This window comes from Toxotes jaculatrix, chromosome 4 (genome assembly GCF_017976425.1).
Source record: "Toxotes jaculatrix isolate fToxJac2 chromosome 4, fToxJac2.pri, whole genome shotgun sequence".
Classification (NCBI taxonomy): domain Eukaryota; kingdom Metazoa; phylum Chordata; class Actinopteri; family Toxotidae; genus Toxotes; species Toxotes jaculatrix.
The window spans coordinates 29,862,268-29,887,976 of NC_054397.1; the positions used below are offsets into that span (position 1 = coordinate 29,862,268).

Below are 25,709 nucleotides of genomic sequence, written 5' to 3' on the forward strand. Positions count from 1 at the left end.
GAGCTTGAATTAACTGCCAGTGAACATATTCCAAGACAGCAATTAAATCAAAGTCATTTGTCAGTAGTATAGAAGGATTTTGTGGTCGTCTTTCTCACCCTCTGTGTCTGTCATTCTTCGGCTTAGCTGATGTCCGAAATTCTTCTCATCTAATTCTCTTCTGACTCATTTCATGGTGGACACGCAGCGTCCACTCAGCTCGTCTGAGCTCATGTCCATTGCCTAATGGAGCTTTAAATTACAGGGTAGGGAGGATAGCGTCGGTACGACAGCCAGATTTTCATGTCAAGTCTGATGTTGCGTTTAATGGCTAAAGAAGATTTAACACTCAAGCGCCACAACAAATGAGAAACAGCGTCAGGCCGTGTCACAGAATAAGGTTGTGGGTGTTTGGTGTTTGACAGCTTGATAGTAGCATTTCTGCAAAGATTATGTCACTGTTCATCTCTGCCAAGTCGCTCATAATTGTTGGAATTGTGAAGCAGAGTCAGGATCAGCCGACGCTTTCACCTGTTTGACTGCCCGCTCTCAGTTCTGTTTGCCGCTGTTTTTAAAGGGAATGGCAGAAATCCCTTTTGTTTGACGTCTCACTGAAAGAATGAGGCAGAAATCTCGTTTTTTTGACAACTACATATGAGCGCAAAGAGAGCGATACACAGTGTGTTTGAAGTGACGCGCTGTTTATCTCCACAACAGAAGGTAAAGAGAAAGAAACAGAAACAGAGAAACTAATTTTTATGGCTCTATTAAAATGCTAATACACCGAAATTATCTGTACAGTCAACTGCTTTGTTCTTCATATCTCTTCGTTTGAATCCTTAACCTCACACACACACACACACACCACTCGGAGGATGGAGCTGGAACAATGGATGGTACACACACTGCTTCACACACACACACACACACACACACACACACACACGTCTGGTAATAGACTTCCATGTGAAATGACAGCAGGGTCCGCGTTGGCATTTTAACTGCTGACCCATTTGTCTGGATGAGGAGTGTTCTCTTTGTCTGACAGACGCACAGACAAGAGTGTGTGTGACTGCAGCGTACGTACACACACACACACACACACACACACACACAATCACTTACAAATGATTTTAAAAGTACTCACACAGCCCCACATGTCATCAAGTCTCATGTGTAACCCTCACGACACAGCATTGTATACATTGTTCAGTTGTATGTATCATGCACCGTACTCACAACCAGAACTCCTCTGCTTGTTTGTGTGTGTGTGTGTGTGTGTGTGTGTGTGTGTGTGGTATCAGTCATGTTATGGAGACAAAAAGTCCATATGTCCCCATAGCATAGATCACTCAATTTTAAGGTGGAGACATGCTTTAAGGTTTGGGATAGAGAAGTTTAGATCAGTCTGAGGCTCCAGAAAATAAATGTAAGGCAGTGTGATGTCCTCTGAGTGTGTGTGTGTATGTGTGTGTGTGTGTGTTAGAGTGTGTGCCTGTGCGCATGCCATGCCTACATGACCTCAGGGTGCATCATTTCACATTCAGTTTGTTCAATCGATCTTGACACAAGTAGAATTAGATGGAAACAAATGAAAACAATAGAAGTGAGTCAGAGGAGGCTCTTTGTGTGCGTCAGTGCTCTGCTCTCTGGGCCTTTGCTTCTTTCCAGAAACATTATCCTGAATGTATTTGTGTGGAGCTGATGGATTATGTAGCTCTGGCAGCCCTAACAAATCAAACTGCTCTTTTCAAATGAAGCCCCTGGCAGCTAATAATAAATAATACTCAATAATAATTGTATCTACTTATGTACTTACTGTTTTATAATGTTATGTTTGTTTATTTTCACATTCAGTAAAAAGTAAACTACACGTCACTTGTTCTACCATTTACCAGAGCATGAGACTCAATCTCTCAGGGTCTTGGGTTTGAGCCCCACACTGGGTGGCACGGCCTCCAATGGGCTCACCACCCGTGGGAGGTGCCGTAGTAGGACTTCGGTGCATTGTGGACTGGGCAGCAGTTGCCCCTGCGACCTGGGCCTGGACCAAGATAAGTGGCAGATGGTGAAATTTATTTTATTTTGGTCAAATATTCACAACTAGCAAGTAAAAAAAAAAAGCTTTTAAAAATTGTTATTGTTCCAGTGGTGTGTTCACTGCCCTCTGTGCTTTCTGCTTCAAAATGGACTTATTTAATGTACCTAGAGTTTATGTAGTAAAATAGTAAAATGGTGTGTGTGTGTGTGTGTGTGTGTGTGTGTGTGTGAGAGAGAGAGAGAGAGACCGTGTCCTCCATCTAAATGTGTAATAATAATTTGGTGTTCACTGTGTGTTAGACTAATCTCTTACCCTTGAACTACTGTCTACCTGCACAGCAATAAATCATCCTGTGTGTATGTGTATGTATGTATGTGTGTGTATGTATGTGTGTATGTGTGTCTGTGTGTGTGTGTGTGTGAGAGAGAGAGAGAGAGTGAGAGTGTGAGTGAGTGACTATAATAAATCACTTTCCTCAGGTTTGCTCCAGTGCTGTACTGCAGTGCACTGATTACGGGGGTGGGGGGGTGGGGGAGTATCCGTAAAATAGGGGATGAGTAGTGGAAAACCAGAATGGGAATGAAGTGGTGGGGAGGTGAAGACAGGCAGGAAGAGGAGAAAGAGTGAGGGAAAGAGAAAAAAGCGCTATATCTATGTATGGGTGCACTCATCTCAGAAGTCCTCATTAACACACACACACACACACACACACACACACACACACACACACACACACACACAACCACACATACACTCATACCCACGGCTGGATATAACAGCTGGAAACTGTAACCGTAGCAGCATCCAGAGACCAGAAGCCAGACCTCTGTCGAGCTCTCTGTACTATCCACTCATTCTTCCTCCAGTCAGGTGAACACCAAACATGCATCTGTACAGATGTGGAACCTGTGTTATGTGCATCAGATATACTGAGGATAATCTCAGGTTTAATTTACAGCAGCTCAGTAAATACACTGACTAAAGAGAGTGTGTATAATGCAGAATGCAATAATTCAGCCTGTGTAACTGTGATGATGATGACAGGTTGTTACTTCCGATATGGGTGTGTGACATTACAGCAGCTAGTTACATCACATCAGTGTGCGTCTATACATACATGTATTCACACCTCTCCTGTTTTTTTTTTTCATAGTGACGTAACACAGCGTTAGCCTGAGTGAGAAGCGAGTGATGATAAACAGAAATAAGTGGAAGTGGGATGCTGAGTGAGTGTACAGCGAACACCGGCCATGATAATGAGCACAGGCTGAATGGCATGTGTCACATGTCACAGTTGTTCAGGCAGCATGCAGCTCCAATCAGGATAATTATGAGTTAGTGAAATATAGACGATTATTTCAAATGGTGATCTGCATAGTACCATCTGTTCTGCACTGCTGCACACACACACACACACGCACACGCACAGTCACACACATGCAAACTCGAGGACAAGCGTGCACACATACACATGCATACAATGCATCTGTGTAGATATATATATTTATATGTGTGTGTGTACATGTGTGTGTGTAACACACAGAAAGAAAGGGAGCCGGTGGAGTACAGTGTGCAGGACACACAGACACTGAGAGATTAATGCTTTCATTGACAGATGAGGGATGGATTTAATTTTATTTGGTCAGTGAACAGACCAAATTCACACAGCAGAAGCTGGGAACAATCTAGCACATAGTCTCATTCCAGAGCCGGATTTTATTTATTTCGCTTGTACTTGTACAGTCATTGCAGTTTTCTGTTTACTCTATAAGAGAGGGGAAACTGAACGTTACAGAAGATTATTCACTTCTAAGCTGATGTGAATCTGTAAGACACAGCATGTAGACACCCATAAGATACCAACAAACTTATATATCATGAAAAAATGATCTGTTGATGAAAATAGATGGCCTGAAAGTCTGTGAGTGTTTTCCTAGACTGTTATTTGACAACGAGATTTTGATTGTGTACCAAATTTCCACAATCAAATAATGACAATAAAGGCACATTTTGAAGCCAATACACTGAAAATCTTTGTGTCCCAATTCTGCTCTGCATAGCTACACTGATATACTGATGTTGACAGTGCTTTTTTGGTCGTTCGTAGATTAGAGACTGAGATCCTAAAACAGAGCAGAATATGTTGCAGAGCACTAATCAGGCTGCAACTTCATGTAACAATAATTGATTTAAAAAAATCATCAGTAAAGTAAAAAATAGCACAAGAATATATGTTGGCAGATTATTAATGTATCAGATTCCTCTCACATGAAGTCTGAGTTGTGTCAGGTCAGACCATTGGACCCCACTGTATACACCCCCCCCCCCCCCCCCCCCCCCACACACACACACACACACACACACACACACACACACACACACCCCCCACTCCCTGTAGGGGGGTCAAGCATTCACACATGCACTCGGCTGTTTGTGGAGAACATGGTGAAAGATGACTCATCTGGTCACGTCACTTTTTCGCCACAAAACACAAGTGAAACAGAGACATGTAAAACATCCCTTGTTATGCAAATGAGTCGTCCAGTGTCCCCCCACCCCGATCCACTGACAGTGAACAGGTGTCTCTCTCTAACAGAGGAGGGAATCTTCAGCTCATTATACCGCAGGGGGAGGTGTACAGGCTGTCTAATGAAACACTCCCAGCTCTAATGGCCCCAATACGTTCACTGCGTTTTGTTGACTGCTGTGTCAATATTGTTGCAGTGCTGTGTTAATAGTTCCATCTGCATACATTTTACACTGTAGCTCTTCTTTTGTATTCCACTCCCACTATCACGGGTATGACAAGAGAGACCAGGACCAGAGGGGATGCTTGAAGTTGTGAGGACACACACACACGCACGCACGCATGCACGCACGCACACACACACACACGCACACAGAGTTACAAGGAGAGGCTCAACTCAACTTGGAGGTCACTGTCAGCCTTCAGGCAAAAGCAAAGCAGTCACTCAAGACACACAGAGGAAGTGTCAGGGTGTGTATACACATGGTTTCCTATGTGTGTGTGTGTGTGACCTGGTTTGTCAGTGTGACAGTGTTTTCAGCAGACACTATTGTGTGACAGGGACTGCTCCTTTTTGTAGCTCACAAAAGCATGACTGGCTGTTTTGCAAAAATTCATACACACACACACACACACATACACACACACACACACACACAGACTTGCACCTTACTCCTCTGTGTGTGTAACATGAAGCAGCCATCTCCTGGCCTCTGTGTCGCCTCAGGCTGAGTTGTTGGCTGCTCACACTGTACATGTTAATGGAAACACACTCAGTCTGTTGTGTTGGAAACAAGAAAACAAGTAAATGCAACACAAATACTTGTATAGAGAGACTGTGATTCATATTAAATGTGTCAATATGTAATGAAAGGCTAGTCTGGGAAATAAATAAACTATCCTAATGAGCCACATTGCTCCAAAAACAGCCAAAGCCTCTAAATGAACTATAATTATAAACAAAATGTTGAAAATGAAGATATCAAGATAAGATACAGTAGAGCTCAGTGGCTTTAAAGCAGTTTGAAAATAAAAAGAGATGTTTTGAGGGGCGCCCAGGCGTGGCAGGGGATGTAAAAAAAAAAAAATTCCCAGCACCACAGGGACTTGGATTGAGTCCCTGGCTGTGGTGGTTCTGGCTTGGTCAGACACTCCCGATTACTTTTCAGCCAAAGGAATTTATGGCTTGGATTTTAGGACTCAAAAGTGGACTGTTCTTAAAGTAGTTCCAGCTACTCTGTCAACATAGGGTACGTTTGAGATTGTGGCCCTTTACTCATGGACAGATTATGAGAAAATGAGAACTGTTTTGTTTGTTGTTTTTTTTTTGTGTTGTGTTATTTTGTGGTTGTTGTCTGTGTCTTTGCATCACTTTTTGGCTTGCTTTGCCTCTGCAGAACATTTTGCGTCTCTTTTTTGGTTCTTTTGTGTGTCTTTGTGGTCATTTCATGTCTTTTGTTGGTCATCTTGTGTGTTTTTTGGCTTTTTCGTAACCTTTTGGGTCTGTCTTGGATCATTCTGCTTCTCTTTGTGGTCATTTTGCGTCTTTTAACTTGAGCTGTATGACTTTCAAACAAGAAATATTAACAGTCTCTTCATACAGTGGCTCCGGCCCAGGGGCCACTTGGGCCTGTGCCCAGTTGTTGGGTTCATTAATCCATCCATGCCCTTGCTCATGCCTCTTATTCATGTCGTAATGCATTCTGCTCAGGATGTCAGGGGAGTAACTGATAGCTCCTCCTGTCCTGTGCTGCATCTGTGTGTGTGTAACTGCTAAACATCAATGCAACAGCAGCTCTAGCAAGTTCTGAGTCTTTGATTGTTTATGGTGTACGTCTGGAAAAGCGGAAATACGCGCTGTTGCCAAGCGCCATTGTAGCTGAAGTGAAATAAAGCTGTGAGGAGTCCCCGGTTATGTTCTTCCCCACTGTAAATTCCCATTTCAAAGTTATTTTGATGATCATTTTCATCATTTCAACTTTGTTTCTGAGAAATCTTGATGTTATTGTTGTATTTAAAATATACCCATGAGCCTCAGCTGCCAAACAAAACACAGCACCATCCCCATCATTGCTGAAAGTCTGAAAATTTGACCCAGATTCAGAAAGTGAACAGATTTAAACTTTACGTTCCTGCGACGTGTAAAATCTTCAGCTTCAGCCTCCACGTTTACACTTCCTGCCTTGGTCTTTGAGGGCTGAGGAGATCTGGTTGGCGACAGCAGCTTTGCTCCCTCTGAGTGTGGCTGTTGAAAGAAGGTGTAATGTATTGCTCTGTGTTGTTCTGTCCCCTAATTTATACCGCACAGACACGTACGAGCCATCCCTCCAAAGGACACATTAGCAGAAATGAAGTGATGTCAGGGGACAGGGCACATGTTGTGTGCGTATGTGTTGTGTTCATGTGTGTTTATGTGAGCGTGTGTGTGTCTATGCGTGCAAGCAGTTGATTATACACCTGAGTATGTCATGGAAATATTATGATTGCTCCTATAGTTTCCTTTCCTTTCCTTTCCACACTGGTAATGTAGCACCTGTTATGCAAAACACCGCGGCCTGGATTAGCCCGGTTCCCAGATCCCATGAATCACAGGTGCTGGTTTTTGTTTTTAGCCATTCTCTCAACTGGCCCCTCTCTGACGGGGTTCTTTAACGTCATCGTCTGCCACATTTGCTCGGTGTTAAACCAGTCCCAGCAGGGCTGTCAGGAAATCAAACCAGAATGAATTTAAAAAAAACATATACCTATACATTCATATACACAGAGCCACAGAGCTGGAGTGTATCTTATCTGTGTGTGACTAGAGGTTTGAGCACGTGTCTCTCTGGCTTTGTTCTGTAGGTAAACCAGATTTGTTTCTTGAACCAGATCTTTAAATCTTCAGATCAACCACTCACAGCACGTTACAGCACGTCTCATTCACACACACACACACACACACACACTGATGGATCAGGAGCTTTGGTGTGGTGTGACACTTTGACACACTCTCTGCCTCCTGAGCCATGCCACCACATGCTGCACCAGTCTCTCCACAGACTGTCCACAGCCGGTTGCGTCCAGATTGAGACGCATCTGCACAGATCCGCCTGGAATTGCATTTCAAACCACCTCCAAATGTCATTTGGATCCAATTAGCAGAAATCACATTTGTCCAGACTTTCTAAAAATCAATCTGAATACAATCTGGACCTGCCAAAAAAATCTGGGCTGACATTCTGAACAGGGTCTCCGTCATCATGGTGTGTCTGTAGCCACGGGACTTAGAGGATAAACATCAGCTTATAGTTCACTGGAGCAAATGGCTGACATGAACACACGGACTCCTGAAAAACAAAGAAATAATGGAAGGAGGGAGAGCTGGGGGGTGGGGTTGAGGGGTTACTAACAGAAAAAGAATCCAGGTAAAGAGCAGTTGTACTCTTTGTCTTTTTCTTTTCCTCTTCACTGAACCCAAATCATAGCTGCTGCTGTGCCCATGTCTGTGTGTAGCCAAGGTACATAATGGGAAGGATTTATGTGTTAGCAGTTAATTGTCTGTGTCTGACTGTATGTTTTTGTGTGTGTGTGTGTGTTTATATTGTATAGAGAGAGAAAGAAGAGAGAACGGGAGTGTGGAGCTCTCATCTAATTAGCATGTGATGTGATGTCCTGGCTTGTTTATGGGTTGCTCCACTCACAGAAAAAATAAATAAATAAATAAAAAGACTTGGCCACTGCCTGTTTAGCAGGACAGTGACAATTAACTACACACGAATACACACACACACAGACACACTCCCAGTCCTGAATGATTCTGGTTAACATGATGCTTTTTATGATCACCTGGAGACTGAGGATGTATCGAAGTGAGTCTGACTTCCCTTTTTCACGCTATGAGACGTCCTGAATCTACCGAGCAGCCACAAATAGATTCTTCAGTGGGGATAGCAGGTCTATATATAACCACAATGACTCAAAAGAACCCTCTGATTTTTAGAAAATGGCTCCCGGTCACGTTATCTATGTAAAACTGCAGCCGCCAGATCAGCCTAAATCACAAAACAGGGGCTGTTGTTTTATTTTTCATTTATTTATTTATTTTTTAATTACAGCTGTTTCATGCATCAAACGTTCTGCTGACAGTTTGTTGTCTGAGTTTTCATTATATCAGAACCAGTTCTTTATACAGTTTTTCTGGAGGACCTTTCGTCAGCAGCAGCCAGTCACTGCACAGTGTGTCATTGCCTCTAGTAGTTGTCATTGTTACTGGTTATGTCCACCTTTCCTGCAAGGGACTCAGCCTGTACACCCACACAGGAAACAATGCATGAGTGTACTGGATGTGATGTCTTCCACATCACATCCAGTACATCCACTTCACACAGATGTGAAATGGATGATTTCAGTATTAGTGTGTTGATTGTGTAGACAGATACATTCTGACCAAATCATAAATACTGCATTTGCTTTCAATTTAGCTGAGGTGCTCCTCAAAGCTACCCCCCGCCCCAATCTGCAGAGGATAACCCCTGGAGGTACCTCTGTTTCTCACTGTCCACACCCACACACCTATAGAACCCTCTCTGGATAAATGTGAATGCGAGGAGTCAGGGGAGAATTAGCCCAATCAGACATATGGCTCATTAAGCCAGATATGTGCTGTAGGCACAACACGCAACAGAAGGTATTGAGTATGTAAACATAAGCAAACCATTTGAGACGAGCATTACATCTGGAGATATTCTGTCTTCTGATTGCAGCCTCTCAGACATAATCTCTGCTTCACTGATTATGATGAAAACATCACAGATATTGTTTTCTTTCTTTGCTCTGTGCCGGGAAAGGATACCAACCAACAGAATACCAAGAGCTATCTGCTAGGCATGTATGTGTGTGTGTGATTTGCATTGATTCAGTTCATCATCTGAATGTTGTTGAGTGTTGAGTGTTAAGTGCAAGTCAGTTTGTCCTGCTGACTGATTCTGGCTGATCTAAACTCTACAGTCCAACAGCTGTGACTCATTTAAGGGCTATGACTGACCCTCCAATGTTAGAAATCTTGAATGTATTACATCCGGCACGTTCAATTACTTCCTTCATTTCCTTTGTCCTTAATTTGTCCATGGAAAGTTTGAAGTAGCAGTTTCTGTCAAAATTTAGTTACTTTAACTTGTGATGATTTGCATTAAATGTAAATGTAGCTGTTATTGATTTATCCAGGGAAAGTTTGGCAAGCAAAGAAGGAACAATGCCTACTGCGCTGCACGGTGGGGGGTGACCGGTGTGAACGAGAGTTCACAGGAAAACAGGAGGAAAGAGTGGAGACAGAAAGAGAACACAGGGGGCTACCTCAGGACACTGTAACAAACAGATCTGTGTGTGTGTGTGTGTGTCTGCCAAACCAAGCCAAGCAGGGATGAAGAATGAGGAGGCACTGAAGGAACCAGGTGTTCAAAACATAAAAACACACACACATACACACACACACTCTTCAGCAGCTGGGTGAGAGCTAAGGTTGCACTTGTTTTTCTTGATGACGTTATAGGGGTTAAAAAGCTCTCAGTCATCCAGGGCGAGGTTTTCCAAGAAGGGCTGAACTGAGGGAACCTGGATTTGGTTGTAGGTCTTTAGAAGAGGTTTTTATTTTTTTGAGTTTTTTTTGTGAGGCCAAGTGTGAAAGGTTGTTGAATGCGCTTGGAAGTGATGAAAGGACAGCATTGTAGGTGGGGGGGTTGTCTGTTGCACTGTGAGCCATGCGTTTGCTCAGTGGTTGTTTAGTTTCAGTGATACAGTCCTCACTGTGTTGAGCTGCACACACTGTTGTCTCTGAGGACTCAGACAGGACAGGACAGGACAGTCGTCCTGCTTGCTGTGTTTCTAAATGCTATACAAAGGCAGCTGGACTTATTTGAGGTTTCTTCACCTCTCGTTCGAAAGGAGTGGGGAATCCAGGTATTTACCTCAAGGGTCGCTGAGGTCACATGATGTGAATTTGTCCCATTCACACCAGGACGAGGACCAGGACAGTTTCTGTCCGAATGTGTTGCTGGTTCTGAAAAACCCATGTATGTCTTGTTGGAGATCGTTCTGAGTTTCTCTGACACAGCTCAGTACGTCAGCTTGGACCTGGCATTAGAATGTGTCTCCTCATGCATCTCTAGGGACCACCTGTGATTGGCTCTCTCTTCCTTGCGCTATTCTGAAATAAATATGTACATCCTTCTGTTCACAAAGACCAAATACTAAGACCATACTTTATGTGCATCGTCTGTCAGAAAAGAACAAATCAAAACAGTCCAGACTGGGTCTATTCTTTGGTGTGTTCCAGGCAAACCAAATCAGCTCCTGTGTTCTTCAGTGTTTCTACAACAGCCAAGCTGTTTTTCATGACATCATTTCATGTGAATTTGATGATACTGTCTGCTTCCTGGGCTTCCTCCACCTCCACCACACGCATACGTCCTGCCCCACCCCCACCCCATCCCACCCCCACTCTTTTGTGGCCCTTCTTCTTTATCTTTTATTCTAGCCTATCATTTCCTGGCCCCTGCCCACCCTGCTCCACCTTTTTCATCTTCCCTCCCTCAGGCAGAATCTGAAGTAGAGTAGAAAAAAGGGGGGGAGGAGGGAGGGTTGCAGACCTTCAGTGGGGTGTGGGTAGTGTCCACTCGTACGTCCCAGTGTAACACTGCATGCACCAAATCCTTACAGAAAACACTGCGCTGTGCACCTCAGGTTTCATTTCTCATTACTTCTACTGAAACGATTTTATAATTGCTTAAAAAAACAATGTGAATTTTTTGCCTGTCAAAATGAAAATGTGTGATAACTACATTCATGGATGATGAGGGAGGGAAAAAAAATAATCCTGATCAGGTGCAACAAAGCCTCCAAAACATTTCATTTCCAGAGTCTTGGTGGCTTCAGTTCAGACACCAGAACAATTCCAAGTCTTTGAATCGCCGAGTTGTTCTGCCGGATTTTCCCTCATGATATGAATGCAACATCACCTCGTTCCCTCAGGCGCTGTGGGGAGATGCCAAGAGGCACCTAGCCATTTGACGGACTCAGTATTTCACTGCAAGTTATTTTTATTCCATTGATCAGACTCTTAAAAGAATATTGAAGCTCTCAGGCTAATCACAGCTGAGCTTAACACCGTGTGTGCACGGGGCAAACTGGACAGCTGCGTCTGACCTGTGGACAATCACACACACACACACACACACACACACACACACACACACGCTTAAATATGTGGAGTTCCATGATTTAAAGTAGGCTTAGAAGTAATACTTCAATCTCTCTCTCTCTGTAATCCCAGTAACAATGCATTCTACATCTATCTATCTATCTTTCTATATATATACACTGTGTCTGCATGTGTTTTATTGCCTGTGTGTGTGTGGTGTGTGTGTGTCTGTCTGTCTGTCTGTCTGTCCGTCCTTCAGGCAGTGTTGGCTGGTTTGGACTACTGAGAGCAGACTAGACTTGGATCTGAATCCAAACCCTTTGGCACAACAAGCACCACACTATCTGCAGGAAGAAATCAGCAAATGATGGTTTTATTACCTGATCTCACACACAAACACACACACACACACACACACACACACACACACACACACACGCTGCATCAGTTGTTTCGTGCACTGTGCGATTATTTAAAAACCCATATGCCAGGTTCTCTTTTCTTGGAGCCAGTCAAATCTTTACCCAGACTGAGACCTTGAAAGACTAAATATGTCCCCCACCCCAACCCCCGGGCTGAAACAAGCTTTGTTTTTTTTCTTTTTTATGGTTTTAACTTTAAATATAGCCCATAGCAATCCATTTAGGCTGAGATTCATAAGCCTTTTACTGCGATCACTTTTCTTCTTATAGTTTCAATTAGTAGATTGGTAACAATTTCATGTGCATAGGATACAGTAGAAATACAGTTCAACAAAGATGGCGGAGGTGGTGAGTAAAAGAAAAATGGCTTCCAACTTCCAATCTACAAAGAATGTGTGTAGACCTACAGACTGTGTGGTTTTAAACCTCTCACACTTTGTACAGAAAGCACTTTTCTTTTTTGGATCACAAACACTGATTTTCTTGGACAGAAGCTGCTGCTTGCTAATATTTTACAGGAGGCATGAATCAAACACTGAAACAGTTCAAATATTAAACTGAATTTAGCCACGTGACATAATGATGTACTGCTCATTGTTTGCCCCAGGATTTCATTTCTCTCAGAGTCTGACTCTGATAGAACAACAAAACTGCCCAAGGAGAGCAAGCGTTCAGATAATGTTAATGATGGTGAAACACATTCGGCCGCACTTGCTTGTCTCGGGAGGGTCAGTCCAGGTGAAGGGCCTGCCTTAGACAAGCAGTGCAGATCAGCACTGCACAAATGATGTAGTTAAGCCAGTGGAGCGTCTGTGCTGTTTAATATTGCTCACAAGAAGCACTAATCCTATGCTGGTCCTGTTTCTCAGCAAAAGCCACTGACCATTTTCTTTTTCTTTTTCTTTTCCCCCCCCCTTCAGCAGCATGACTCTGTGGACATAGTGGGGGTTGGGTGGGTATTTGATAGAAAATGTCACATACATGTCTCAGTGAAAAAAAAACAAGGACAAATGTTTCCTTTTTCTTACTAAATATTTAAACTCCTGTCAAGTTCCTCCTGGTGTCTTTGCATCGAGCTGCTGAAACTGTAAAACCCCAGCTGAACGTCAGGATGGGAAAACAGTCGATGTCTGGAAGAGACAAGGCTGGCTGCTTTTGGAAACTCTTGGGTGTGTGTGTGTGTGTGTTTCCCTGCTCGTGCCTTTGAAAGCAGTAGATACAGAGTGTGTGATGCCCTTGACCAGGTGACTGCTGTGAAAAGTGTTTTGTTATTCCTTGAAAAGAAAAAAAAAAAGTAACAACAGATTTATTTGTGCGTTTCAGAGAGAAAAGGGTCAAAGCTTAAGAGAGGTGTATTGCACTCTCTGCATCAGCATCTCTGGAAATGCTCGGCCAAACAAGATTGCCGTTCTTTATCCTGCAAATGACCCAGCATCGATTTTGGATTTCAGTTTCTCCCTCTGTCCCCAGAAACGCGAGACATCAAGAGAACTGTGTCTTTGTTTTTTGTTTTTTTTTCATTTCTTTGCTTTTCAACAACTAACTACTTTCTTTTGTGCCAGCACATTTGTATGGAGATAAAAGGGCTGGTCAGAAACAGAAGGAAGGGCCACTTAGCATTCAGAAGTCACTAAATGCCAAGGTTGCCCACATCGATACACAAATTGATTTTTCCACACTCGTGAGTCTGGCCTTACACGTGAGTCTGGCCTCACACGGCATCAACCTGATGCTCAAGACCGACGCCTCGCACAGCTCAACACCTCAGGCCAAGCTGTCTGTCAATCACAAATCAGAGGTTATGATGGTTCAGTGTGGAATTTCATAGTGGGGAGGATGTGAGCCGGGGTGAGGAGGAACGGGGAGGATGAGTGGGTGAAATACTGCACGACTTCCCCCAGGCACAGCAACCAGAAAGCTGAGGACACACCAGGCTCCTGAATAAATAGTCTTTGTGCAGGGTTATGGCAGCAGCTCAGAGTGATGATGCTCTGTGACTGTGAAGTGGTGGCTCTATTTGGCAGGTCCGACCCAGGAACTGTCCCCCACTCGCTGCAACTTTATCATTCTCATGCCACACCATGGGCAAACATCGCCATGCTTCATTTGTTTCTTTTTTTTTTAAGGTTATAGTTGTTTTTGTTGTCTCTGCTTTTACTCATTCTTCAAATTCATCAAGCCTTTTGTTTTCCTTTTGTTTTTTTTTTGGGTTGTATTCTTTGATAGGTTCTCCCATGCCCTCTCCCTCCTGTCCATCATCTGTCATTGACCAATCCCATCCACAATCAGGCAGTCCACATGACAACCTGTTGTTAGGCGACACGGCCGAGCCAGACTCAGAGGAAGAGGAGGAGGGGGAGGAGGAGGAGGAGGAGGAGGAGGAGGGACAAGAGGAAGAGGAGTACGCAGCCCAGCTGTACTCACCTGTAACACATGGTAAAGGGACATTTATTTCTCCACTAGCAACCTTTTTAGGAGCTGCTTCATTTCCTCTGCAACCTGAGCAGGATTGATTGATTTATTGGGCTGATATTTCCCTTTTATTAAACTCTGCTCTTTGACATTCACATTGAATACATTTTATTTAACATGTCAGCAGCCAGGTTAATCCCCCCCAAAAAAAAACTAACAAAAAAAAAAAAAAAAATCAATTGATCTGTGCTAATTTGTTGATTTGCTTCAACTGGTGGCAGTCCCTCCCCTTCCCTCCATGTCTACCTCGGTGTCTTGTCACCCAAATCCATCAAACTTTATCGACTCTTGAAGAGCAGCTGACAAATAGTAACACAAAAAGACCGTTTCTGTTTGTCCAGGGTTCGGTGAGCAATCAGTAGATTAAAAGCTGTAAATATAACTGTCATGGCTTTCTCTTGGTTGATTTTCAAACACAGTTCAGTACAGAAAGGCGTCGTTTGTACAGAAAATGTGTTTGGAAAATATACAAAGCATTTTGAAGCGGAACACACTGAAAACTGTTTTCTGAAATTCAAAACAGTTATTAAAATTGATATATGTTTTGGCTGCAGGGGCCGTAATCAGAGGTCTGTTACAGCCTCGCTCTCACAGTAAAGCTTTGTTGTCCTCTGAGTTGGCCTGAATTCCTCTAAGTTCTCTTTAATGCACTTAAAGGTTACAGCTTCTTCTATCTGCTATAACACACAGGCATCCCTGCTGAATACATTTTTTTTAAAAATTGATTTCACTGATTAATATCTAGCAAAGAGTTTTACTGTGATTGGGGGGCATCATTTCATGGTTTTCAGTACTGGATCAAATGGCATGATTCCACTGAAACTTGGGTTAGGCCAGTATTATGGGGAACTTAACTCTAAATGAGTGCAGAGTGTAGATTTGAGTGTAAGAGTGTAAATTTTCCACAGCCTTGTTTCAACAAGGTTAGACAGCTGCCATTTTTGATCACGGTCCAACCATAAGAGTTTATTTGACCAGAATTGGGCACGTTCAGGATTCAGGATCTGCTCTAGTTGCATCAGGCCCGCTCCTGTTGGCTCTCCACATGGCAAATGTTAGTGCTGCAAGTTGAGGATGAAACCTTAGTCTGGCTGTTTGAAACACTGGGGGGGTGGGTGGGGGGGGGGGGGGGGGGGGGGCCACAGGGGGTGAGCTTGATTCAAATCAGAGTGCTGATCTGAGACCTGTTTTTCCAGTGGAGGTTGACAAGCACCAGATGCTGAGTTGCACTGGTTTGCCAATGTCCCTGGATGGGTCTTCTTATAGTTTAGAGTTTGATAGGAAACAGACTTTGATGGTTTGAAGAAAGGAACTATAAGACGACCACAATTAGAGTCAGACTGCATCAGGAGAGGGGGCATGAAAGAGGGAAAGAAAGAGGGAGGAGATTTGGAAGGAAGGAGGGTGAGGGAAAGAAAGACAGCTGCATGTAGAAATGGAAGTAGAGAGACAGACAGACGTCTCCTCATATATACATCGCCATCTAAACGTAATCAGACACAGGGTCCTGAAATGGCTAAAAGTTGTGTGTGTGTGTTTGTGCATATGTGTGTGGTCCTCTTTCCCCCAAACTCTGACCTAACCAACCAATGTTCAGCCAAACATCTAAAATATCACTCTCACCACTTCCTGCACTTTTAGACATGCTGTTTTTTTCTTTTATTCACTCATATCACTTTGGATCCTTTCCTCCAGTTCTCTTTTCTTTGCACCAGTGATTTTGTGGGAAGTCAAGCACTGAAGCAAAGTAAACGAGAGGCCTTTAGCTGATATTCCCTTGCACGCAAAGACACACACACACACACACACATAAATGCAGAAGCCAGTCTGTGTTAAAGTCCTTGTTTACAGGAGGAAGGAGCAGAGCAGGGAGAAAGGACGCAGAACGTGAGAATGAGGGAGATAATCCAGGCTTTTCTTTTCCCTTCTTCCCTCAGAAAACATATTTTATTGGCGGTTTACTGGGACGACTGAGTGCTTTATGAAGCATCAGAGACAGTGGGAAACAGTGCTTTTTAAAGGCAATGCCTGAAAGTCCTACATTGAAAATGGGTTTCAGGGTAGAAGCCAAAGAACATAAAAGTCAGAGAGATATTCATACAAACGCCTGTGACAGTGATATACAGGCAGTATTTTCTATTGCTGACAGAGGACGTTACCTACCAAAGTTTTGCAAGAACACTGCGTTTTAAAGAAACGTTTTTGTTTGACTCCGTGAGCCCTGTTTGTCATTATAGCTCACAGTAAATGCTATAGCTGCACAGTATTGAGTCGAAGCTTTGTGTCCTATTTTGTATCTCGGTGAGGCTTCTGTGAACCTGGCTCTGCTATTGGCAGAGAGGAGGAGGAGGACGGGGTCGTCAGGGTCAAACAGCACAGTGTATGTTTAATATGAAGAATGATCAGGATTTACTTGACTTATGCTGCCTGCCTGGTCATACCAGGTCAGTGTTGATGTGCTGATGATGGAAGGAGCAGCAGCGTGTGGCATTAACTCAGGCACAGACTGAGCCTTAAAAAAAATCACATCAACCGAATGAGAGTGGTGGTGTTTGTAGAAGTGAGGAATCACATCTGAGGCACCAAACCCACACAGGAAATGATCGCATAGCTCCACGAAAGACGTGACTCCGGGATTATCGTTTCCCATGTCTTCATCCAAAAACGCAGGACTGTTGGTTTTGCAGCCGTGTCATGTGTTTTTTTTTTTTTTTAATCAGATAGCTTAATCAACCAGGAGGGGCAGTGTCTCATGTTTTCGAAAAAGACAAGCCCACACCCACTGTACTTCCCCCATGTCTTCATCTGATGCTGTCTCACTATGTAAAATGATAATCCCAAACACACACGCATACACATGCCTCTGTGTGCAAGGACAAATTCAAGGATACATATAGAATAACAACATCCAATTGAATGATGTTAAAATGCGCCTCTTGTCTATTTAATTCCTGCTCTAACTAAAGAGATGGAGGCAGAAATAGTTTCACAGAGACCTGGACCTTAGATATTTAGTGATTGACTGGTTGACCGGCTGCTGCTCTGAAACCAGGTTTCCACGTCCCTTTCTCCCTCTGTCTCTGTCACCGCTTTGCATAGGACATTGTTATAATATAGCTGCCAACAATATAAGCATTATATCAAGGATCAAGGACATTAAGGATCATTAACAAATCCTCCAACTTGCGTACACGTAAATATCAAATAACATAACTAGAATACAATGGAAATATTATAAAGCTCCATGTTTGAAGGAAAGTAGTAGAAAATATCTAAAATGCTTGAACCTATGAGGCTTTGTGTACTTGTTATATAAGGTAATCCTGATACCTGCCAGCAGTGGGTTCATATGCAAATAATAATATTTCACTGAAGCTGCCACTGATGCCACAAATCTGTAAATTAGACCACAAAAGAAGAAAAGACTGAGCTAAAGATGTTTGTGTTTCATGATGAGGAAAAGTTCCCAGCTCAGAGCCAGCTGTAGCCTATTAGGCAAAAATGCACCGTAACCACATAATTAACCTATTATGTATTGGCAGTGTGTTAATATCTATAATATTAATATACTGAACTTTACATATTAATACAGTTTCCCCATATTTATTATACGGCATCTCAAATATGCTTTTAAGAGCAGATGGTGTTGAAAACCATTAAAGGGACATATTGACTCCTTTGTATGTACATATTTAAAGGTCGCTTTAGTTAGATGAGGGTATCAACAACACCGCATTGTAAATACTATAATTAAAAAAAAAGCTAGCAGCCACATGTCTGAACTGAAGAAATTCTCTGTGATAAATGCACTGAGATCACAGAATTAGTTTGAAGTAAAAATAGTGTCTGCTTACACAGAACTTGAAAAATGTGGGGAAAAAGCTAATAACAGTGTAGAAAAAGCACAGAAGGTCAATTACTTTTTTTCTGGTAGCATGTCAGAAGATTGAAATAATCAATGAAGGTACCTGCTCTGCGATCTGAGTGTAAAATGATTTGCTGTACATTAAAACTAAACTTGCAGATGTAATGCACATATGGTGTTCCTGCTGGGGATGTCGAGTTCTGTTTAACTTAAAAAAAAAAAAAAAAAAAGAACTTCACGCAGTCTTACTGCAGGTACGAGTGTCACTTTAATAATCGAATCAAACTGACAGCAGCATAAAGAGAAGTTTTTGAAACTGGAAGCGGTCAGAGTGTACCTGTGTCAAATTAAAACTGCACGTATGCATCATTACTCATGGAAATACCAACAGAAACATGCATTCATTCGCCTTAAAAACGGACATCTTCTGCACTTTAAGAGCAAAAATGCTTCACACCAGTCTGGTGTTGTAATACATTGTATTTTAAGATTTTTTGGAGTTATAAATATCTATAAATTTATAAATATATTTGTCCAAAATATATGTAGACGTTGTTTGAGGTGGCTTATGATCATCACAAAATGGAGCCACCAAGCACATATGGTGATCAAAGCTAGTGTTAAAAGGATAAGCAGATGCACAGTCAGGAGTGTGGAAGAAAGGCGTACGCTGCTGTTCAGATGAAGCCCAGTGAGAGAGAGTTGGATCTAACTGTGTACATCTCCATGCAACAGAAAAAAAAAAAAAAAGCGGAGGTGTTTATCTTCCCTCTGTCATTCACGTATGTAGACATGCACTCACACACTTGCACAGCTTTCTTTCTCTGTGTTTACAGCAGCAGGTTGAAAAGCGAGCAGGGTGTAACAGGGTGGGACACAGACACCGTGCCTTTTATTTTATTTACACCACTGCCTCAGGCTAAGGCTGCTTCTTGTATTCTCCTTTTACTCAGCAGACCAGAACTGCGTTGGTTTGAAGGACAAAGAATTGGTTCACTTCCACTGAAAAAAAAGCAGAAGATGGATCAGAAACAGACCTGTGAAATGATCTCGATCAGGAGGAGACTTACAGGAGGACAAAAGAAAACGAGAACATTTGAAGAACCTTTATTGTGAACAGGTAGAACAGACTTTGGCGCTTAGAAGGAGACTTTTGATTGGAGGGCTTGATTGCAGAGGGCTGGCCAACCACAGTTGTGGTGGTGAAAGAGGCCGAGGTAGGTCGTGAATCACCACAGTGCTGAAATGACAGCAGAGTGAGAGAGTACTTTTAAAGTGTGACAGCTTACGAGTGATCGGCTAAAGGTGAGCGAGTCAGGTCGTGGTTGGATGAAGATGAGAATGAGCTGTTGGGCTTTAGAAATGGCTGGAAGCCGTGCTTGTGACTTAGAAGGCCGTCTCAGGGAGACCGTCTTCCTGACTGAACTTTCTCAAAGCTTCGTTTGGTTGATGGCGACTGATCATCAGTGTTTTCAGTTTGAAAATGCACTTCAGTCTCTCAGAATAAGAGTGATTATTAGTCTTAGTATTGATCTGCCACAGTGTTGTAGGTGGAGAGTAGAATCTTTCTGGATGATCCTCTAAACAATAACGTGAAGGTTAATGGTCACATCGTGCCACAGGAGCTTAACTGATTCCAGTTCTGAGTCACTGTGTCTTATTATAATTTACATTCAATCACCATGTTCAGATGTAACTGCTGTAATGTGATGTCAGGTTACCTAATGTGTGTTTTGACAGGTAAATTGCAGACTAGTGCAAATAAATCTTCATATTACTGCTGGAGTCAAACTATCTGAGCCATATGTTAAGTGTTAATAAGTTAAAGTTTCATGATTTCCAATGTGGAGAAGACTTAGAAACGAATTAGGAATCACATATGTGCAGTTTCTGATCTGATCCAAATGTCACACTCGATTCAGATCAGGTAGATGCTTACTTTAGATCTGTAGTCAAACACTGCATCAGATATCTATCCATTAAAAGTGCAGTATTAGCTCTGTAAATTGTTTTAACCCAGCTGTGGTATTTGTTTTCAGACAAGTGAACAAAGACAGTGTAATAGCTTGGCATTCCTCCACACATTTCTTCCTGAGAGTGAAAAGACGACAAAACCCTCCACCGTCCAGTCTCTGGATGCCTCAGACGCCAAAGCTATCAGCCCATAGCGGAAAAAGCAACCAGAAAAAAAAAAAAAAGACAAGTTTCTTTGCAAACAGCGGGATGACGCCAGGGCTTATTGACAATGTCTATACTGAAAGGGAGAAAGGAAGGTCAGACTGAGGCGAAGAGAGAAACACGAATAACACTTAGTGCTTTTTTTTTTTTTTTTTTTTTTAAACGTTGGGTCCAAGTAGGCAATTCTCCTCAACACCAGAACTAATCAATGAGGCATTGAATGAAAGAGAGGAAGGAGAGAGAGGGAGGGAGCGGGATAGAAAAAGAAAAAAACAAAAAACATATTTCTCCTCAACAGCAATCAATGATGGTGAAGGGAGGAAGAGATTGAGAGAAGGCAGAAAGAATCCATCCTGACACAAGAATGAATCAATGAGATGTAGATAGAAAACGTGTGTGGGGGGGTGGCCAAACTGTAATAGACAAAAAGGTATTTGAAAAAAAACTTGAAGAAAAGAGAAGACAATCACTGATCAAGGCTAATGAGCCTCAGGCTAGGGGATGGTGGCTGGGATTTAAGCCTCACACACACACACATACACACACACACAGCAGGAAGGCTACAATCATACAGCTCACGTCTGAGGCTGATTGCTGAATGGAGTTACTTAAGTAAATCAAAATATTGTAGCAGGCTCCATATAAAAAGACAGAGAGAGAGTGGAAGGGAGTTAGAGGATAGAGGGTGAATAGAAAGCGAGTGTGTGTGTGTGTGTGTGTGTGTGTGTGTGTGTGTGTGTGTGTGTGTCACAGCCAGTGTGCTGTCCTGACTATGAAATGAGACACAGATGGAGGAATATATTTCTGAAATGATCTATTACAGCCCTTTTGTCAGAGTTAAACTCAGCACTCCTGGGTGTGAAGCTCTTAATTGCTCTGCTGTTTTTTCATCATGGCACCAGGTTCAGACGTTTGCGACACCTATTTGAAAGTTACAGGTCATTTTCCAAGTTCTAGGTGTTGGTATCCTTGGTTACGTGATTGTGAACTAGACACAAGGCTTCACCAGGTACTGTAGATGTAGCAAACGAATACAATTTTATTTTTATTTTATCAAAGGTAACATGATGTCATGTGATGCTAACATCTGCTGCACGTTTCAAGGCAGGGATGCTAAAATAAACAACACTGCTCACCAATCAAATGCCCTTCTCACTAATGTCCCTTTTGCATTCCTGATATGTTTTCCAGATGCACCATCTTCATCGTTTCAAAGCCCTTTTATGCAACTTATCCGTAGATTCCTCCACCGTGGCCTTTTTTTAAATACCTCACTCCAGGGTAATGTTGGCTTTACTTCTGCTGTGTGGATTAGGGATTTATAACCACAGACTGGGCCCAAGGACGCCAATTTACACACATCCGCTGAATAAGCAGAGAGCTTACACACTGCATGTTCCAGATTTTAAAAAAAAAACACTCTATATGAGCAAGAATAAATGGAACTGGACCTCTTTTAAATGTATTTTCACTTGACATAACTCGGAAGAATCAATTTCAGGACTGCCCTCGTCAGTTAGTTTCACATGCCAACCAGCAATTCTCTGTGTCCACAGCGTCTGTATGTAAAGGATGTTCTCATCTGTCTGGGGCTATAAATAGGTCAAAAACAAACCTGTCACCCCACATTTAATGGAAGCAGAGCCATTACAGACAAGTGTGTCTCAGTTGTCAATAGTGTGTACGATCCACCTGAACATTTCTCATTACACAAATTACTCCTTGAATGTTCAAATTGACAAGGAAACAAAACAAGGAAGTCAAGGCCTTGTTGTCAACACAATAAAAAACCCCCCTTGATGTGTTGCTCTCGAAAAGAAAATCACTGACTCAATTACTGAAAGCGGAACTGAATGTAATTGGGCATGCAAGAGCACAGTTGTGTTTGTCACGGACTGAACATGATGCTTTTAAATGCGGTCTTTTCTCGTCTTTTGGTGATTTGCCTAAAGGTCGTCCAAAACTAAATGAAAAGGTTCTTTATCACCCTCCAAAATGAGCCTCATGACATTTTCAAAAATGGGACTGAAACTGCTGGAGTGAGGTTAGAGACAGTCTGTGGTTAAAGGAAATAACTCTGACAGGCTGTGCCCAGCCCCGATACTTTTACTACAACATCACAATATGTGCTCCTCGCTCCTAGTGATCGTACTCATTCCAGTTCTGCAGAGATCTACCAGTATTCTCGTGGTGCAAGATGTCGTTTGTCAGAAAATGGCAAGCATAGTTTTGTTTTTGTTTTTTTAAGCTTCAGATGCGACCCATATGAACATGCTAACAGCAACGATCATGGGTAAAAAGAAACAAAGCTGACGATTGGTTTCAAGCTGCAGTGTCCATCCACCTACATCCTACATCTACATCAACCATCGTTTTTTTGTTTGTTTGTTTTTTGGTGTGTATGTGGTCCCTTCAGTTTTAACCATAACAACATTGTCATTGTGCACGCCTTCCATCATTTCATGTAGAGGACCTTGTAGCCTCAAGGGATGTAGCGCTTTCATTGTGGTTGTTATTGAGATTCAGTTGCATTTCTGTACTCTGGCAATATGTTTCACCTGATACTCAACCCAATAAAGCAAATTTGATTTTGGGAGAAAACACACACACACACACACACACACACCCAAAAGAAACCTGATGGAGATTAAAAACAAAAAACAAAAAACTGGTGACTGAGAGGACAGAACAGGATAGAAAACAAATGAAAGCGTAAAATAGCAAAAGCAAAGAAAGAGCCAGTGGCTTAGAGGATCACAGTCTTCCATATTAACAACTTGGACAGAGTGAGAGAGTAAAAGAGCGTAGAGAGTGAGAGAGAGGGCACTGAGAGCTGACTTGGCAGGAGAAAATGAATGAGAGAATGAGGGCGAGAAAGACAGAGAGAAGGGAGAGTGGATGACGGGTCAGTGCACTGGTGCGACAATAAGGAGAGATAAATGTGGAGGACTGATGAGAGGCACTGAAAAGGCTGCAGCTGCTGATACTAAAGAACAGAGTGGAGGATAGAACAGGAAAGTAAGGGAGGCGGTCAGATGAAGAGGATGGAGGAGTGGGACGGAGGTGGTAGAAAAAAAATAGAGATATGGAGGCAGAGAAAAAAAAAGATGGGAAATCAAGCCATGCCAAAGTTGTATTTACAAATCAGCTTACAGAGAGGAAAAGAACAGATATTGATACTTCTATCATTTGTTTTATCTCCCCACTTCCTGCTTCTAATTAATCCGTTTTCTTCATTGCCATCACAAACACACCCTGCGGGCGGCAGTTCTGTGGACAGGAAGGGTCCTGTTGATGAGTGAGGTCAGAGGAGAATGGTCAGACTGGTTGGGGCTGACAGAAAAGCTACGCTAACTCAACATCTCATGTGCAACCTTGAGGCAGATGGTCCACAGCTATTGTTGAAAAAGACCACGTCAGGTTCCAGTCCTGTCAGCCAAGAACAGAGATCTGAGGCAGCCGTGGACACAGACTCACCAAAACTAGACAGATGAAGCCTGGTCTGATGGATCTGGATTTCTGCTGAGGATGTAGATAGTAGAGTCTGAATTTGGACCCAACCTGCCTTGTGTCAACAGTCCAGGCTGGTGGTGGTGGTATGATGGTGTGGGGAATGTTTTCTTGTCACACTTAGGGCCTTAATACCAATCAGTCATGGTTTGAATGCCACAGTCTGAGTATTGTTGCTGACTATGTGAATCTGTCTATCTATCTATCTGTGTATGTCTGTCTGTGTGTGTGTGTGTGTGTGTGTGTGTGTGTGTGTGTGTGTGTGTGTGTGTGTGTGTGTGTAAGTATGATAGACCAAAACTCCAAAATTTGGCTGATGCATCAGTTTCTGTAAATCGTATTTGAACCAAACTTAAAAATAGCATTTCACCCCGTCTCAGTCTGAAGAGAGGCTGCACTGAATATAATGCCATTTAAGCACAGCCACAGAGTTACACCCACTTTTTTCTTTTCCATAGGGCCAGTCCACTGGTATCCAGACATGACCTCATTAATTCAGCTCCTTTGCCCATCACCTCTACATGGTGAGAATGGGAAATGACAGATGAAACTAGCTGGCGTACAAAGAGATAATCCTGATTTTCTGCTTTTTTTTTGTAAGTGGACCTCATGGTTCATTAGATATGGATGTTGTTCTGTTAAAAAAAAAAAAAAAAATCAATGTTTAATGCAAAACTTTTAACTGACTCTGTGAACCATTGGTGGAGTTGAGAAACAGACATCCTACTTTAGGACTGTGGTGAGAACTTGTGGTGACTCCTGTGCACTGGTGTCAGTAAACTAAAGGTGCCTTTCATAGGAAAACATAGTAGAACAGTTCAGTTGTTAGTGGTCCAGCTGTCTTTGGAAGGACTCAGTGCTGTACAGGAAAAAAAAAAAACGATTGAATTTCGTTCCTAACAGGACAAAGTGCAGTTGCCCACAAAAGGTGTGTGATTTTTCTCACGGGTGTGATCAGACATTATAGGCTCCAAAGAGGATTTAAATTTGACTTTCAAAACTGACACCAACTTGAGCTTGACGACCCCGTTGACGGAGGATCTGCTGATGACTGTGGAGATTAGCTCTGCGCTCAAGGTGTGGTAATAATGCTGCACAGACACAACTAAAATACAAACTCTAATTTTAGTCTGGAGAAAAGAACGAAGAAGAAAATGTGAAGTGAATTGACTGTGAACAGGTAGAACAGACTTTGGTGCTTAGACCCCAGCAGGAAGTAGATCCCCATGGGAAGTGATCCTATGGATTAGATGCTTCCGAAAGGAAGGAAACTCCCCCTGGAGCTTGGGTCCTAGACACTGGTGGTGGTGAATCTTACATCTATGGAGAGTGTTAGTAAGGAGGTTCTATAATAGCACCAGAAAGTAATTAAGGTAAATTAAGGTAAAATACTTTGAATGTACAAATAATGTGGCTCCAAATTCTTTATTTTATTTTATTTAATTTTTTTAATGAAACGCAGACTAGTGAGGCTCGACCCTTTTAATTACATGTAGCAAAAATCCCTTCCTTGGGACTGCTCGTGTCTAAGAGGATTGCTG

The 25,709-nt window shown here is 42.5% G+C and overlaps 1 protein-coding gene across 1 annotated transcript in view; it reads left to right on the plus strand.

Moving 5' to 3' along the window:
* Nucleotides 1–25,709, plus strand: part of LOC121180655 (teneurin-3-like) — a 212,901-nt gene that overhangs the window by 50,883 nt on the left and 136,309 nt on the right. Inside the window, exon 5 of the mRNA XM_041036246.1 lies at nucleotides 14,370–14,579. Coding sequence (XP_040892180.1) covers nucleotides 14,370–14,579 — 210 coding nt within the window. The remainder of the gene's footprint in view (nucleotides 1–14,369; nucleotides 14,580–25,709) is intronic.